The 15,093-nt window shown below is 37.2% G+C and overlaps 3 protein-coding genes across 5 annotated transcripts; 1 reads left to right on the top strand and 2 right to left on the bottom strand.

The window, feature by feature from the left end:
* Window positions 1-4,119: 4,119 nt before the first annotated feature.
* Window positions 4,120-5,358, top strand: LOC110761479 (uncharacterized). Its single transcript, XM_021963959.2, has one exon. The coding sequence runs from the start codon at window positions 4,331-4,333 to the stop codon at window positions 5,201-5,203; it is 873 nt and encodes a 290-aa protein (XP_021819651.2). The 5' UTR covers window positions 4,120-4,330; the 3' UTR covers window positions 5,204-5,358.
* A 255-nt stretch (window positions 5,359-5,613) lies between these two features.
* On the bottom strand, window positions 5,614-8,890 carry LOC110761440 (vesicle-associated membrane protein 721). The gene is made up of 5 exons (XM_021963909.2): window positions 8,447-8,890; window positions 7,616-7,757; window positions 7,406-7,526; window positions 6,253-6,315; window positions 5,614-5,927 (listed from the first exon to the last, which is right to left on the bottom strand). The coding sequence occupies exons 1-5, from the start codon at window positions 8,634-8,636 to the stop codon at window positions 5,778-5,780; spliced, it is 666 nt and encodes a 221-aa protein (XP_021819601.1). The 5' UTR covers window positions 8,637-8,890; the 3' UTR covers window positions 5,614-5,777.
* A 1,437-nt stretch (window positions 8,891-10,327) lies between these two features.
* LOC110761480 (protein OSB4, chloroplastic-like) lies at window positions 10,328-15,013 on the bottom strand. 3 transcript variants are annotated; one of them, XM_088252677.1, is made up of 9 exons: window positions 14,504-15,013; window positions 14,276-14,414; window positions 13,721-13,817; window positions 11,889-11,992; window positions 11,620-11,758; window positions 11,382-11,485; window positions 11,156-11,303; window positions 10,935-10,999; window positions 10,328-10,823 (listed from the first exon to the last, which is right to left on the bottom strand). In XM_088252677.1, exons 1-9 carry the CDS (start codon window positions 14,845-14,847, stop codon window positions 10,680-10,682), a joined length of 1,284 nt encoding a protein of 427 aa, XP_088108803.1. In that variant the 5' UTR covers window positions 14,848-15,013; the 3' UTR covers window positions 10,328-10,679. The 3 variants fall into 3 exon arrangements, with proteins under 3 accessions (XP_088108803.1, XP_088108804.1, XP_088108802.1); XM_088252678.1 differs by having other exon boundaries at window positions 11,889-11,989; XM_088252676.1 differs by having other exon boundaries at window positions 11,889-11,995; window positions 14,504-15,012.
* Window positions 15,014-15,093: the final 80 nt, after the last annotated feature.

Genomic DNA, 15,093 nt, shown 5'->3' with positions numbered 1-15,093 from the left:
TTGACCTTAAAATTTTCCTTGGGGGCATCGCTCACTTTCTGTGTTGGTCTAATCATTCAAGGCGCGGACCACAGAAAACTGCAATGAATCTTTGGCCTTTCTTTGTTGCGTGGGGATTTTTGGCCATGACAATCTGTTTATATACACTAGATGACATGAACAAGTTGTGGCCGCGACCCATCACCCATCTCCTCGTTGTCATCCAAAATATTATAAATATATTTATGATAAATATCGGCACGCATCCAATAAACAAATAATGTCCACTTACGTGGTGCACCAGTTTGGTTGAAGAAGAAATTGGAATATTTCACTCTCTTTTTTTTGTCTCAAGTTATCTTGTTTCTTGCTTGTAGACGTGAAGATTATTGGCGTTTTGTGACTTGTGAGGTGTTCTTATAGTAATTTGGTTTTGATTGAATATAATTTAGGGTTGTCTTTCCTAGATGTGATGTAGCAATTCAGAGAAACTAACCACCCAATTTGTCACCTTCGATTCGATTGATAAAAATAAAAGATGAGATGAAGTAGCAAACCAAACTTCGTTGCTTTCCATACATGCCGTTCTTGACCAAAACAACATATATCAAATCAATAATTTTGTTTTTATGTCACAGAATATCACATCTTTATCACTCTTCAAAACTCATGTGTTTCTACTAACTCTGCACAAAAATTATATAAATTGGAGGTAACGTGCAACACTGCAACATGTATGGCATAGGAAAACCCAAAAAAATTAATTAAAAATTAATGAATATAGACAAAGATAAAGCTGATTTTCTTTTCTGGCCTGGTCAAAGAGGAACTTGAATACTAATCTAATTTTGATTTTCAGAAAACACACAAGAAAAAATAAGATGATTTTCTGAGCTCCCCCAGAAAAATTGAAAAGAAAAAATTGATGGGTTGACAGCATATGTATATATGCGTGCGTGTCCATATTGAAAAGACAATAACATGGTATGCTTATTGGCTCTACTCTCTGTGTATTGTCAAGCAAGTATGAAAATGACACACACAAACAACAGCCCCATTCATTTCTTTTTTATTATAGTTTTGGGAGGGTGGGCCTAAGAAAGCTGACCTAAATTGGAGGATCTTAGTATCTATCTACTCTCTCTCTCTCTCTCTCTCTCTCTCAATTTAGTCTTTGAATGTTTGATTAAAGGGATTGGTCCCCAGTAGTGTAAAAATGTAAAGAAATGGAAAGGTGTGTCATAAAGAAGGCAAGTCCACTTTGCAGATATATCCATATTCCATGCACATAGGTGGGGGTGGAATTTGATGGCGATGGAGTGGACAAAGCCTGGCATAAAATATGGATCTACATCAAAAGTTGTGGGCCCAAGCAAGTCTGATTGTAAGGTGGGGCCCTGAGGGGGCACAATCCAGCTACCAGCTATGCTCATCACCTTAAAATTTTGATGTTGTTGCCTCCCTTTGCTCTCTCTCAACACCACATTTTACCTTTATAACATTGCACCCACTCATATGACAACATGAGAGAGAGAAAGAGAGAAAGAGAGAAAGAGAGAGTTTATGATAGTCTTCCAAATAGCTCATCCTTTAAGTGGGAATTTTGAGGAGTGCCATTGGTTTTGCTTTAGGAAGATGGATTTGGTAGGATATAAAGAGATGGTGGAGTAGAAGTAAAGGTAGGGCATAATATCTAGGAGTTGGATTATTAATTCCATGGTTGAATTGAATCAAAACCCAATAAAGCTGAAGTATCCAGGAAGGTAAAAACAACATATGCATAAAAGGGGAACCTTTTGCTAGCCATTCTTTTTTCATTGAGTTAGAAAGATGCCCTTGGAAGCACATAATCTTATCCCACCGACAGAAATCGCATATGCTAAAGCCTACAAGGCCACAACCTCCCTTTCACCCCATGATCCCATTTATGCGTTTTCCAAGATTGCAACATCAAACCTAATTAGTGCAGCTAGCAGATCAATCATCTCACTTCCTTTTCCCTTTTCTTTTAAACCCTTAAACTTCAAATTCTTAATTGCCAAGATAAACCCAAAAGATGGCCAAATGAACTTTAATGGGTTCTTGAGTTGGAGAGAAAGGGAGAGGTATTGAATTCTTCAAAATATGGTCCAAAGTAGAGGGAATGGTGGGGTTTTCTTGTTTTCGCTTATATTGAAGGGATTGGAGCCAGGAGTTGTGTTAAAGTTCAAATCTTGATGTAATTAAGTAAACTTTTTTATTTAATCAAATTGATAGGAACAGATACTTATAAATTAGGGTTCAACCACCTACTACATTTGAAGTTGAATTTAAAATCATCTTCTTAACGCAATTTGCAAACGTATTAGGAATAATGGTGACAACATATGGGAACTTGTAAAAGGTTGTCCATATGGGATGGCTATTTTTAAAAGCACACACACACATATGTATAGAGAGAGAGAGAGAGAAACAAAAACTAAAAAACAAGAGGAAAATAGATGTACTACTCCATTCTAGATGAGCTTCCAACTTTTCCTCCCTTTGAAAGATTCAAGTGTAGCGTTGAAGAGAAGGGTGATGGCATGGAAAGTGACCTAAATCTAAGACTCTGGCAGGATTAGCAACCTATATCACACATCAACAAGCTATGAATAAACTTTTGAGCAAAAGAAAATAATAAAAATTGAGTGAGACTTTAGGCACAACTACCATGGGCATTTTAAAAAAATGGGGTTGAAAAGAGTAAATGTCGCCCATCAAACTTTATTGGTCATCCCAACATTGCATGTCGTAGCTATAAAGGAATCAAATGCTGGACCAGAACATGGTCTCCAAGTCATGCTATTGAATCCAAAGCCAAGAATCTTAGTCAAGTCATACCAGAATCTTCCAAAAGTTAAAAGTAATTTAAATGCAAGACTTATATATACCTTTTGTTTTCTTGGCAGGCATGTGAATAAATTCATAGGTGGATGTGGTGCAATTTTCTAAATGGGATCTAACTTTTCATCAGACTGAGGCAGGTAGACCATACTATATAAATCATGATAATGAAGTCGGTCGAACCACATTTGGTCCAAAGTTTATCAAGGAAAAAAGAAGCCATTGTCATGGATGGTGGTGAGGTTGTCTTATAGGAGATCTAATAGCTGTTGAAAATGATGTGTAACAACTATAGTAGGAGCCCCAAATAGAATAAGTCTTTAAGCCAAAATGGTATGCATCATGAATAAAAGGAGAATACTTCCTTCCTTATTGTGTAAGTAGGAGCTCCTACAATCCTACTAATAGCAGTGAGATATGTGTGTAGAAGTTTTTATTTTTGTGTTTTTGATGAATTATTTTTGCATATGTGTCAAACTGTGATCGCAAAAAGAAGTAGTTCTCCTTATAGAGAAAGAGGCAAACAGTATCCTAAATAAAATGAGAGAAGAAAAATGAAATTGGTGTGAACAGCTATAAAGTTGTAGTTTGGTTGGGTTGGCAACAAAGCTAGCCTAAAGCATATGGGTCCGAAATTAATATTTGATTGCACTTTAGTTAGCCCAAAGCCCAATCCACTCTTTTGATCAAGTTGTAGATCCAATTTGAGCTACCCTGAAGCAACTTCAACTTCAACTTCAACTTCAAGTCTAGCCCAAGTCCAACCCAGCAACCTCAACTTCTAATTGTAATTCCCTTTGCTTGGGCCAGAAGATAGTATCCTTGTGACTGGTTCAGAATTTTGCATTATTATGCTCCTTGTGAAAGTGCATGTTCCATGCATCTGTACTTTGTTGTTATGAATCTTTAAACTCCATTGGGAACAATCTCTTTTGCCAGAAATCTTGTCTCCATTGGCTATTATCACATCAAAGAAACCTGCTTGTCCATCTAACTTGTAATTCAACCTCTTGGGGAAGAGGAGGTATTGAAATTGTGAAAACTCCTAGAATCTAATAATACAATTGGACAGTTTCTCTTTGTACTACTCTTATATGGTTTTGGCATGGTTCATTATTGGACAACATTCCATGTTTCTTTTCTTTTTTCTTCGATAGAAGAAAATAAATTAGGAGAAGATTGCAGTAAATAAATTTTACATATGTCTTGCACAAACTACTCACACTAATCATTAATATATTAATGTTCATGTGACCATATTTTAGTATCACATTATAATTTCTCCTTCTTTTCTGGTGCCAGGAGGTGGAAAAAAAATCAATTTTCTCATAATTAATTCAAAATATCTAAGGGTAGCCAATATTAAAAGGGCCAAACGTTGTCGCACAGTTAGAGTTTCGAACCCTAAACCGTCTGCAAGCAGAAAAAGCAGAAAACCCTCTGTTCTCCAATCCACCATCGCCACTACCACCAGTCAGTCACCATCATGTCCCAAAAATCAAAATCAAAACGAAAGACACCAAGACAACAAGGAACCCCAACGACAAGCCCAAACCCAACCCCATCGGAGTTCTCATTCGCCATAGCCAGAATCGCAGCGTCTCAAATCAGTCAATCAGTCGGCTTCAAAGCCACGAAGCCTTCCGCTGTCGAAACCCTAGCCCACATCGCCATCAAGTACATCGAGGCCATAGCTTCCGCCTCAGCCTCCTACGCTGCCATGGCCAATCGCACCAACACGAACGTTTTCGACTTCACCAACGCCCTCCATGACTTGCAGTCGGTGCAAGGCTTCAAAGGCGCCTCCTTTCTCCACAAAAACGGTTTCTGCGTTTTGGGTTCGGGCGTTTTGACCGATCTCGCCAAATTCGTCAGCTGGAACGAGGAAACCCCTTTCGCCATGCCGATTCTGCGGGCCGAGAAATTGGATACAGAGAAACGGATTCCGTTTCCGGTGGAAACGGATTCCGGGAGGGATTTGCACGTGCCGAGATGGCTTCCAGCATTCCCGGATGTAAAGAAAACGGTCGCGAAGAGGAGGAATGCTGAGGAGTTGTGGGAGAATATGGTGGCTGGGAATGTTGGTGGTGGTGTTATGTATGAAAGTGAAAGAGTAAGTGAGAGTGGGAATTGGAATGGGAATGGTGGGAATGAGAAAGGGTTTTGCTTGGAATTGGGGGAGGAGAAGAAGATGGGGAGAGTGAGTTTTAGGATTGGATTGGCGGTTGAGGAGGAGGAGAAAGGGGTGGCGGGTTTGGGTTTGAATTTGAGAAGTGGGGTTTGTAGAGGAGGGAAAAGAGTGTGTTGGAATAATAACAATAAAATTGGTTACAATTTTGATGATGATGATAAAAGATAGTTTGAATTTTGATAAACTTTGTAATTGATACAAAAATATTGAATTGTTTCGGAAAATTTTCAGAGTTGTTGTGTTTACTATTTTTTCATGTATTTAATAACCAGATTTGGGTTCTTTATGAAGGGCGTCCAAGGATTCGATTTTAATGATTTAAACGTTTTGGATGGTGTAAATGTCGAATGTCCATTGCGAATGTTGTATATTATCAATAATATTGCAACAAGTACGGACGTAGAACGGAATTCAGCTTTGCAATATAATTAAGAAACGCATTACTATCTGCCACAGGAACTTTGCAAAAAAGCACTTAATTCATGAGCAACGCACTTCAAGATGCGAGACAATAAGCTTTAAAGCAATACGCAATTTGAATTTCTTTTTCTTAGCAAAGCATTCTTACGACTAGGTAGTAACATCATATAGGGAGTTCCATTCATTCACACAAAAAATACGTCTTCGCCTTTTGACACATATTTGTAAACAGAGTTGTGACAGACTTGATCTTTCTCTTATAATAATACTACATATAATTGCAAAAGTTTGGATTGACAGGACCAAAAGCTTTTCTTGAAGCTCATTTTCCACAGTTGAAACCATGGCAAACGGAGAGGATTATGACAAGGATTAGTGCGATCAGGATTCCCAAAACAATCAGCTTCACCTTCATGTTCTGCAGCCACATCTTCCTCCGCATTTTCGTCCCAACATTTCTGAAGTCCTGTGCCTGTAAGCAGATCAAGTTTTCCCCCATAAGTAGGTTACATTGAATAACAATTCCTTCGAAGGAAATAAAATCTTGAAAAGATGAATCAATTTCGAACTGTGGAAACCATAGCCTCAGAATTAGACTTCATGAACTGTGGAAAGCAATCATAACTTCTAAAAGAAGTGTTTAAAGCCCTTTTATGAATCATTACATACTTGAGGCCATGCACAATACGGGGGAAAAATAGATAATTTCAAGTTTTTAAATTCACAGTATTAGTAACATGTGCTTATGCATGAGAGAGAGAGAGAGAGAGAGAGAGAGAGAGAGAGAGAGAGATGACCTGTTGATGAAGGTTCTCAGTCTTGTCGACCAAAAGCTCTATCTTTTCCCCTCTATCTAAAACCTGCATCAAAATGCAAGATGAGGACATATGAGTATTCAGAAAGAAAAAAAAAATAACAATATGAAAAGGCATCTCGAGGAAACAAGAAGTCGATCTAATGACCACTGTTCTATGTCTATATAAGAATGGATGTTTACACCCAACGAAAATAGTCATTGAACTTCATCCACGTAAAATATAACACATCAAGGCACATTGCTTTAATCATATATCGCAAACATTGTACTGATGAATATATTCTTCCACATCAAAAGCCCAAGTAAACCCATATAAAACAGTTTCTAAGAATAGCGAACTTCAATTTTGAAAATATATCGCAACTATCCAAAAAACAGAAGTCTCAGCAAACATACCCTTCACAGTCAATTTGCTGGAATTACTTTTGAATACTGTTTCATCTCCAGAAACAGTAAACAAGGTCATGGTGGTTATTAGAATATGTTTTTTGTGGTTTGAGTATTTTAGTCCTTTCTGTTTTTAAGAATGAGTCTATTTTCACAAGATTGAAACAATCTGCATAAAGAAAAAGATTGATCATAAAGACTAGCAAAATATTCTCCTGGTCAGCTCTGGTCTACAAGTGAGAAAAAAATGGTCAAGTTATTTTTCTTCATGGAGTCTTTTTTTTATAATTTATCTTCCACAGTTAATCATAACATTTTTCAAGGTTAGGATACTTTTCCTTCACCTGAACATTGGAAACAAGATGCACCTCTATCCTTAAGACTCATTCCAGATCCAGTTTCCTGAGTCCCAACTACCATTACTTGTGTCATAGTGCCCAATAGTGTAGGTAACTTAGGTTCTAACAACAGACAAAAGCGTGCACATGCACATTTATGGACATGTTTGTGTGAGCACATGTGCGTGCACCTAAATGTTCAACAATTTCATCAAGTCAGAGTGAAAAACCCTTATTCCATCTATAGATTCCCAAATCTGAGAAATAGCTGGCCAAAAAAGAGAAAAAAAAAGAAATAAATAGGCGAATTAAGGTAAGTCAGTTGGATTCAATAATATTGTATCCCATCCATGGCAAACAATCTAATAAAAAACAAGTATTCAATACCAATAAACCCATGCAGTGTACCTTTTCAATATTCTCCATCATAACACCTTTAACTTCTGAAACCTGGGCCTTCACCTTTGCAAGCTTGCTTATTTCTTCAGGATGATCAACACAGTACTGCATATGTTCCTTCAATTTTGACCTGCAAGTAATGGAAAACCAAATCAGCTATTTTAACCAGACAAAATTGAATTAGGATGTCTTTCACATGAACCGAATCAGGTATGATACCCAAATTCCTTGTTAAGGCTGTTGGCAGGGGCTGTAGCAGCCTTTCCACCACCATATTTTGAAACAAAATCATCTTTGATACGCTCCAGAAAAGCGATAGGTACTTGTCTTCCAGATGATTCATCTGCAACCACACAATACGCTGCGACAAGAAGAAACATTGGTCAGTAACTGATTGAATAAGATAATAGTAAATTATGAACTGACACTAACAAGAATTTAAAAATACTCGGTTCTAAGAATTTATGACGATAGCTCAACGAAATGAAAGGAAGCCTATGCAACACAGCAGTAGTTCGAATGTTTTAAGAGTGTCACATTTCCTAGCAAATTCAACATCCAAAATGATTAGATATGTGAAAAACCAGGAAATCAAGGCATTGGAAATATGCTCAGTTCAACATTCAAAAAGCAACGAGATGCAATCTACTAATAACTACTCTAGAATGACACTTGATATTTGAATATAATTGAAAACCAATCACACGGAAACAGCATTCACTCATGCATAGTTGCAAAGCAACAAAAAGATATCTTCTAATGTAAGAATAAGATCCAAGATCTAAAACCTCTAAAGCACAGAAACAGAAAACCAGCGCCATAACTCAAAATTCCTAAAATGAGCCCAAGCATCAGCATCAAGAACAGATCTACGAACAATTAAGTACATCAAACGAACCCTCAACTTCACTTCGGCTTGCGAGCACAACAAAGTAAAATGAACAAAGCAAATAATCAACACAACATAAAGTAGTTTCTCCGTCATTTTCCTGCGACAGAATTTGCTCGGGAGGCAAACGGAGAAAAGAAAAAGGAAAAAAAGGGCATTACTGTAGCCATTGTCGACGAGGTAATTGAAGGTGTGGCCATCGCAGTTGTAAGTGAACTTGTTGTTGGTAGCGGGAAGCTTCTGGAGGCACTGAAACGCTATGGAGTTGAAATTGCCGCTGAATTCCGTGTACTCTGCCAGAATCACAGTGCCTCGTGCTACGAACGCGTAGATCAGCGACTTCTGCCCCATTTGATTTGAGCCTTCCTCTGAGACCTTCTGCTTTGCTTAGCTTTTGGTTTCAGAGAGAGGAACAGAGGTTTTGTATTTTCCTTTTTTTTTCTCCTTTTGATTTTGTTTTGGATTTTTGGGTTTTGTTTGTGTGAAGCGCTCTTTCTTTCTCTCTCTGATCTGTCAAGCGCCTTCTCCCACACTGGTTTTGTTTTGGCTCTTTTTGGAGAGAGAGAGAGAGAGAGAAGGGAAAGTAAAGGGGGTTTAATGAGGTTTAAAAAGTAGAAAGAGAAGTATGGAAGAAGAAATGTGAGGTTTGAATCTGATTAAGGATTTTAAGCTAGAGAGAGTGGGGGATTTTGGGGAAAGATTTTTGTGAGGTCGGACTCATCTGTGATTCATAAGCTCTACTTTATTTTTTTTTTTCTTTCTTAAATATGCTAATTATCATATGAAAAATTAGATTCCATTTTAAGAGTAAATTTCTACCGTCCTTTCGTTTGTTTTTATGATGAATATGGTTGTTGATTAGGTAAAATTTGAAAATGTGTAATTGTAATTCACAATATGACATTGTGAACATATCACATGTTCAATAGACAATAAACAATTATCCGTTTTTGTAGACGTGGGTTTGGCCAGTTGGCCAGAACAATGAGCCCGACCGTTATATCTAAGTTCAAATTTCCCTCCCTCTAAATTAGATTACTTTTGCAACATTGTTTTCTTCCTCTATGAACATAGATAAATAGGTAAACTCGTATTTGAATATGCATTTTCAATTTTCAATATAGCAACGTAATGTGTAAATATTTGGCAAACCGCAATGGATCATGTATCTTAGAATATAATATTTTTTGTTGTCGGAAAATATAATATTTTATTCAAAATTCATAAGATGTAGCATTTATATGAATATTTGTGAAAATGAATGTGATTATATTTGATTGAAGAGTTTGATTTTTCAATTATTATAACTTCGGGAGATTTCGCATGTAATCAGCCACCAATTAGAGGAGCAACATATGAGATGATACCCAAATCTTATGGAACAGAAAATAAAAACAGAAAATAGCAAAAGTTTAAGGATAAAGTCATATGTTTCCAACGCGTGGCATAGTTTAGGTGCTCTTGTAAAAACTGCCTTCCTACTTGCGTTGTATGGAATAACAATATTTTGCTCTCTTTTTTTAATATAAAAAAGAAACGTCAAAATAAATAATAAAAAGAGATAAAGCATCAACTTGCCCTACCCGCAACGTCACCAACCACTCATAGTCTCATACCCACACATGAAAGAAAAGAAGAAAATATAAATAGAATAACGAGTTTCATTTTCTTCTATCATTTTCTCAAAACTGAAATAAATAAAAAAGGGTTCTCCAAGTGATTTTTTTTGTTTTGGACTTTTCTTATTAAGAGGGGCAATAACATACTGAACTCACACATGCTACACGGATGTTAGGACTCGAACCAAAGACTTTTTCTGGAGGAGCATTTGCTCCAAACCAGTATAATTGCCACAAATAAGCAACTTAAGCCAAAAACTACCCAAATTTTATATTTTTTTGGGGTCATTGCATCCTTTTTCAAACACTGCAATTAGAATAATATCTGGTAAAGCAAAAAAGGGAAAGACAGATTTCATCCCTTGCTTTTGTACTGGGAGCTGATATAATAATATTTCATATAAGAACCTTGCTCCAAGCAGCTAGGGAAAAAACAAAAGCCTTCCTGCTATACTTGAAAATACCATAACTTCAATAGTGTAGAGGCTTGACTTGCTCGACTGACAAGATTTAAAGCCAGTACAAACCCAGCCAGCATGCAATAAAATATGCATTCCCTGAAGATGTATTTTCTATATAGTATGGTACATTTCAGAAATATATTAAGCATGTGCAGGGCAAGATGGAAGAATTAAATAAATCATCCATGTGGTCTCCGACGCTACTATAAACAGGTGCAATAAGCTGCAAAACATCAGAATAATTCGAATATCAGGACAGCCAAAATCCATTTTCCAAAATTTGCTCAAACACAACTAACAGATGCTTGCGTGTTTCATGCGGTAGGCGTATTGCCAATCGTCACAGCTTGCTTAGTTCTTAAAGGTGGCAGCTTAGGTAGCACCCATGCTGGTGAACTGCTGAGCCATAGTGCTTCACCAGTTTCTTTGTGTTTAAAGTCTGGACCTTTTTTGTTCCGCTGTGAGAATTAAAAAAGTAGCAAGGCAACAAATTAATTACAGAAATAATTCTTTTTGGGGGGAGGGGGATAGGAAGGTAGCGTAAAAACAGATCAAATTCAACAGATTACCTTTTCCAATCTATTATCCCACCATTTACCCGGGTTTTCCACCAAGTCCTTCCAGGACTCATCACCTGAATTGAGGGGGATTAATAAAGCAGATGTCTGATTGAATAGGTTATGAAAAATCCACAACCCTTCACTGCCTTAGACAGTGGCATAAAATGATAGCAGAGTACAAGTTGGACAGATAGTGCAGCATAGTTTATGACAAACTTGTGCAGGCTCACCTCTACTCTCCTTTGCTTGTTTTGACTTCTGAATTTGAACATCAAACTCCATGCCTTCAAGTTCTGACAAAACCGGCTGTGGGGCCTTGTTAAGCCAGAGTGCATGACCACCGTCCTTGCTCTTGAAATCAGGGTGGTTTGGGTTTACCTGTAAAGGAAACAATTATGTCAAAGCTTTTACCAGCAAAATCAGTCTGATAACAAAGGCATTTGAATGAATCATCACCAATCCATTGAGCTTGGGGTTGCGGTAATCCCGCCACTGTTTTGGATTATCAAGAAGGTTTCTCCAAGGACCTAACGTAGAATCCCCATCGTTCTTCAAGCTGGCTGAAAAACAAGTCAGTCCCTTCTTTCTCATCAGTAACAAGATTAAAAGTAATAAAAACACTCTAAACATATAATTAGTCAAGTAAACCAAGCATTATAAAATGACATGTGGAATTTTAGTGTCAAGCAATTACTTTCACAACTATCTGATATAGGTTTCTGATCAAATGTTGTGGAATCTAATTTATTTCGGATCCATTCAGGAGTTGAGTCATCAATCCGAAGTACTTCGCCATTATTCTTCCGTTCAAATGCTGCAGCCTTCGGATTATCCTGCGCACAAATTATAATGAGTTATACTTAATTGTTTAACATATCAAAGGATCAACATCCCCATTTATATAAAACACAAATGGTACTAAAGAAAAAAATCAATTGAAATAATCCATATAAAAATTGCTACCTCTAACGACCTGATGTCCCACCACTCATGAGGCTTGGCAAGGAGATCTTTCCATGTGAGGAGATTTTTCCATGATTTCTCCATGTCTTCCTTTACACCCGCTGCTACTATAAAAGTATGTATGAAAATTGTTAGAGGTTGTTAAATGGGGTATCTGTTAGGATTTTGGCTCGTCAAATATGTCCTAGTTAGTTTAGGATTGTTTTAGGAAAATTAGAGGTATTCTTGTCCTAGAGGGATTAGGAAAGAATTTCAGTTTTCCTTATTCAATTCAGGTTTGGATTTCTAGAAGCCTATTTGGTTTTGGATAAGTGTAATTTCCTAATCCACTTAGGAATAGGAATTCAATCAGCCTTGGGACATGTAAGCCAACTCTATATCTATAAATAGGGTGTGGCAAGGCTTATTTTGAGAGAGGGAAAAATAGCCAGAGACAGCCAAGAGTTTTGAGATTAGTTCTAGGGTTTGCAAAAGTTCTGTAATCTCTATTATTAATCAAAGGAGCGGTGATTTCTCTACCTAGAGAAATCACAACTGGACGTAGGCAAAAGTTCTGCCGAACCAGTATAATTCTTGTGTGTCTAAGTTTCCTAATATTTGCTAGTTTAGTCTATTGCCGTTGGTTACATTAAAGAACAAGATCCAGTAGCAAGTTATTTAACAGTATCATTTTTAGTTTGACTTCAATGACTGTTAAGTCCACTGTACTATCGATGCTGAACACAAAACATAATTTTCCACATAGTAAAGAAGTCATATTATCTTAAATTATAAATTCAAAATAACTAGAAGAGAGATATTCTTGTCGGAATTCAAAATGTGCAATAGATTAGTATGCTGAAGAAATCTTAAATAGGAAACCAAGGAACCAAGCTTGTGACAGTCATGAGACTCAAAACGGTGACGATAACCTAAAAAACTTAATAAACTCAACCTCGGAAATTTATCAATAACACATTTGGTGGTGCTATTGCTTTCCATGTTCACAAGAATTCGGTGGACATCCAATTTCACACCAACCTAGAATGTTTCACTATATTGAAAGCTATTCTCAAACTGACTGTCATGATCTCAAACGAAAATGAGCTAAACCAAGTTTTTGAGGAAGTTAAGTTAGGGTCAGATTGGAAATTACACAACCAAATACGCTGGTTGGATTTCAGTTTCTGTATTTTAGTACCTACCAATCCAAGCAAAGCTGAATGTCTAATGTAAACAGTTTATGAAAATCTAGAACAACAGTTTACTATGGTAAAACATAAAAACTACACAGCATTCCATACTAACTCCTAATTACCACCAAACGTTGTAGCACAAAGGTATTTCTCCAGCATTCTTATAATTGAGAATTCTTGATAGCATCTTCTAATGAAGTAGCACCTCCAAAGGTGAGGAGGGATTTAGGTGTGAACATTAGACTTTTTAACAAGAAAAATTGGAAGTAGAAAGAGTAAAATGAGGAAGGCATAAGAAAAATGCATACGACCACATCCACAAACAACATACAAAGTTGCAAACATGCCAGCATAAAAGGAACAGGTATAAACTCTTTCAACAGATATAAACATTATATTTCAAATCAAAGTAATCACTAATTGAATGTTGTAAATCACAAATGCATGCTACATCTGAAATATAAATATAGAAGGCCAACGGAAGTATGGATTAATGAAATCAAATTCATGCACTCTAGTGGCAATGTTTTCAGCATGTTAAATCTCCCAGGTTTCAACATTACATAGAAAAGGTAGCACTTGATCCTTGAGTGCATGATGACCATCCAAGTACTATAAGGTGACAAAACAGGCTGAGAATCACTTAAAAGAATTTACCTGTGTGATCAATGGTCTTTTCTTCTTGTCTGTCATCTTTAGAGCTTTTTTTCGTTTGAGAAGATTCTTCGACAAAGTAAAGAGTATGCACCATAACCTAATGTTCGATACATGTAAGTACAAACCAATAAAAAGAAACGACTGGGAAAGAGAGAAAATACTGAGCAAAATTTTTCTACCTGCCACATTTGCTAAAACAAAGTATGAAATCACAGTAATATTGGCTTCTAACCATGTGACATAAGCCTCAGAATTACAAGCAGCAAGACCGAAACTACGAAAACGGCAGAATTAAAATAAACTCAACCATACTAATAAATTGCTCAAGCAAGTTTGAGTTAAGGCAGCATTGGCTTCTTTCGATACAGAGATGCACCGAGATTACAGAGTCGCCATTATAAAAGACATCCAGTTAATTACATCAGGAAACAAAGTGATAGCACAGATGTCAATCCAAACTCAACACTTACATTATCTAAGTGAAATTACGTATACCCACATTTCTAGCAACCACAGAAACTGGAAATTCAGCTTAAAGGGTCCACTAGATGTTACCTGGAGAGGGGTCTGGCCCTTACTAGCATTTAGATGATGCAAATCCGACCTCAAACTTCCAGCTACAAACACAAAGTCATTCTCTTTCAAATGCAAACTGGCAATATGAGCCAAGTCACCCTCAAATATTATGGGCATCCTGGAAATAACAAAACCCAATACAAAATCAAAAACTCCTACAAAATGACAACAAAAGGAACAAACAAAAGTAATTAAAATCAACAATACTTTAGAGAATGAGACGAAGATGAAGAAGAGGAGAGAATGGTGGCAGCCCAAACGTTCCCATCAGGGGTAGCTTGGGATTGAAGAGGGGTATGCACGTGACCAATGAGGCGCACTGAATTGGCAACCTTCGGCTGGAACGGGACTTCGACCGGCCTCGGCCAATCGACCTTTGGCGGTGGTTGTTGTGGTGGTTTGGAAGGAGGAGGTTTAGTGATGGTTTTAGTGTTTTGGGTTTTGGGTTTAGTTTTTCCAGTGGTGGTGGCGTAGTGAGATTGCAGAAGCTGCAGGGGACGCAAGAGAAGAAGGCGTTTTTTTGTGGTTATTGCTCTGCATATTGAATTCATGGCCAAAACCACCCTTCGGGTTTTCGGTCCTGTGCTTCTGGGGTTTTAGGATCTGAGACTGGAGAGGACCAAGGTAGCCGTATGCTTTTGTGATTGCTACCGTGCATAGTTTAAGGGAACATCCGTAAATAGCACCGATATACCTAAGCCTATTGCCAAAGTATCACAACTTGGTACATACGGGTCCAATTAGACAAGAAATTGTGTCTGCCTATTATATTCAAATTCGACTTCCTTTTTGTATAT

This window comes from Prunus avium, chromosome 4 (genome assembly GCF_965620075.1).
Source record: "Prunus avium chromosome 4, drPruAviu1.hap1.1, whole genome shotgun sequence".
NCBI classification, from domain to species: domain Eukaryota; kingdom Viridiplantae; phylum Streptophyta; class Magnoliopsida; order Rosales; family Rosaceae; genus Prunus; species Prunus avium.
Note: the sequence above shows the minus strand (reverse complement) of the source record. Positions and strands in the feature narration are given on the sequence as shown.